The following is a 2,114-nucleotide window of genomic DNA, read 5'->3' as shown; positions in this document are numbered from 1 at the left end:
GATGGTTATGAATTTTTCTTGCAAATGTAAACGTAGGCTCAATCCACAGCACCCCACATAGTCAGTCTCTTGAGCCTCACCCAGGGTGATCCCTGCGCATAAAGCCAGGGGTAAGCCCTGGTCACTTCAAGGTATCTCAATAACAAAATTAAATTTGTATATATAGTCTATATACTAAGTTTCTTTTTGCCAGCATGATAATTTTGTAGCAGACAACTCTTATGTATTCATATCCCATTAACTTTTCAGAGTCCTCAGAGTTTAGAGAATATTCTGAGACCAAACCCAATGCTCTGGTTTAGTACAAATTAGATGAAAAGTGGAAAACATATTCTACTTGAAGCATGAAACAAAATATATTTTAGGCTCATGTCAATTTCATATATTTTTAATTTTGAAATGATGGCCTTAGATTAACATATTAGGATAAATTTATTAAGTAAAATGCAATGTATATTTGAGGGGTAAGAGTCGGGCACATTGATATTAATTAGCAGCAGCTTTATAAATTTGAGGGTTTTGTGCTGAAAGTGACTCATTTAAATAATTAAACCATAAGGAAAAGAGACTGTAATGTAATTTAATGTAAAGGAAAATATCTATGTGTCATATAGCCAAAATATATTGAAAAACCAATAACTTTATTTTTCAAAATAAATTATGGTTATTATTATAAAATCCACTAACGAATATTACTTGCAATTACACCCAAGGAGCAATGTGAAAAGCAACAGAAATGATCAACAGGAGCTTCCCAGTGGGCTTTGTACTTCTCGGCTTTTCTGAGTGGCCACTCTTAGAAATGGTTCTCTTCTGGATTGTGATCCTCTTCTACATCATGATTGTCTTTGGGAATTTGACGATTATCTTGATCTCTTTCATGGATCCTCGCCTCCATACTCCCATGTACTTCTTTCTTAGCAATCTTTCTGTTTTGGAGATCTGTTTCACCACCACCTCAGTGCCCCAGATGCTGTTCAACTTGTGGGGGCCAGACAAAAGCATTTCCTACGCAGGCTGTGTCATCCAACTATGTGTGTTCCTCTGTCTTGGTGCCACTGAAGGAGTCTTGTTGGTGGTGATGGCCTTTGACCGCTATATTGCTATCTGCCAGCCTCTGCGTTACACCATCATCATGCACCCTCCGCTGTGTTGGAAGCTGGCACTCATAGCCTGGCTGTCAGGTGTAATGGAGTCTCTGATTCAATCTTCCATCACATTCCAGCTGCCCTTCTGTGCTCACCACCACCTGGATGATTTTCTGTGTGAGGTTCCTGCCCTTATACGTTTGGCCTGTGGAGACACCTCTGCAAATGAGTGGCAGATGACTGTCTCTGCTGTTGTCTTCACGATTGTCCCCGTGGGGTTGATTCTGACTTCTTATGGCTACATAGCTAAAGCCATAGGTAAAATGCAGTCAGAGGAGGGAAGACAGAAAGCCATTGCGACCTGTTCCTCTCATCTCATCGTAGTTTTCATGTTTTATGGGACAGTGGCCATAGTTTACACAGATCCTAAGAATCACTTTCTATCAAAGCATGGCAAATTCTTCACCTTTTTCTATACCATAGTTACACCTTTATTAAACCCTCTCATCTACACTTTAAGGAACAAAGAGGTAAAAAATGCCTTGAGAAGACTGTTAAGGAAGGGGATTAGCTTACCAGAAAAGTAATCAATGATCTGAATGAAAAGAAAATGGAAAAATTATAATAGTCTCCCAAACCCATGATACTCTCTCAAACTAATAAAATTACACTTTGCAAATCATGATAATTTCATTTTTCTTGTATATTTTACTTACCATGTTGTAAACAAAGCAAAGCAAATGCAAATGTACTGACACATTTTTGGGCCATAGTAATTTTTAAAGTGTATTTTTCTAGAGCCATAGCACAGCGGGTAGGGCATTTGCCTTGCACGCGGCTGACCCAGGTTCTATTTCTCTGTCCCTCTCAGAGAGCCCGGCAAGCTACCGAGAGTATCTGCGCACACAGCAGAGCCTGGCAAGCAATTTATGGCATATTCAATATGCAAAAAACAGTAACAAGTCTCACAACGGAGACGTTACTGGTGCCTGCTTGAGCAAATAGATGAGCAACAAAATGACAGTG

General features: G+C 39.4%; 1 protein-coding gene across 1 annotated transcript; it reads left to right on the top strand.

Moving 5' to 3' along the window:
* Nucleotides 1-736: 736 nt before the first annotated feature.
* Nucleotides 737-1,675, top strand: LOC101559019 (olfactory receptor 2H1-like). The gene has a single exon (XM_004622063.2). The coding sequence runs from the start codon at nt 737-739 to the stop codon at nt 1,673-1,675; it is 939 nt and encodes a 312-aa protein (XP_004622120.2).
* The last annotated feature ends 439 nt before the right edge of the window (nt 1,676-2,114 follow it).

This window comes from Sorex araneus, chromosome 6 (assembly GCF_027595985.1).
Source record: "Sorex araneus isolate mSorAra2 chromosome 6, mSorAra2.pri, whole genome shotgun sequence".
In the NCBI taxonomy this organism is placed as follows: domain Eukaryota; kingdom Metazoa; phylum Chordata; class Mammalia; order Eulipotyphla; family Soricidae; genus Sorex; species Sorex araneus.
Note: the sequence above shows the minus strand (reverse complement) of the source record. Positions and strands in the feature narration are given on the sequence as shown.

Bases quoted from the DNA above. Each gene is read 5' to 3' on its own strand.
- LOC101559019 (XM_004622063.2), top strand. From the start codon at position 737: ATGATCAACAGGAGCTTCCCAGTGGGCTTTGTACTTCTCGGCTTTTCT.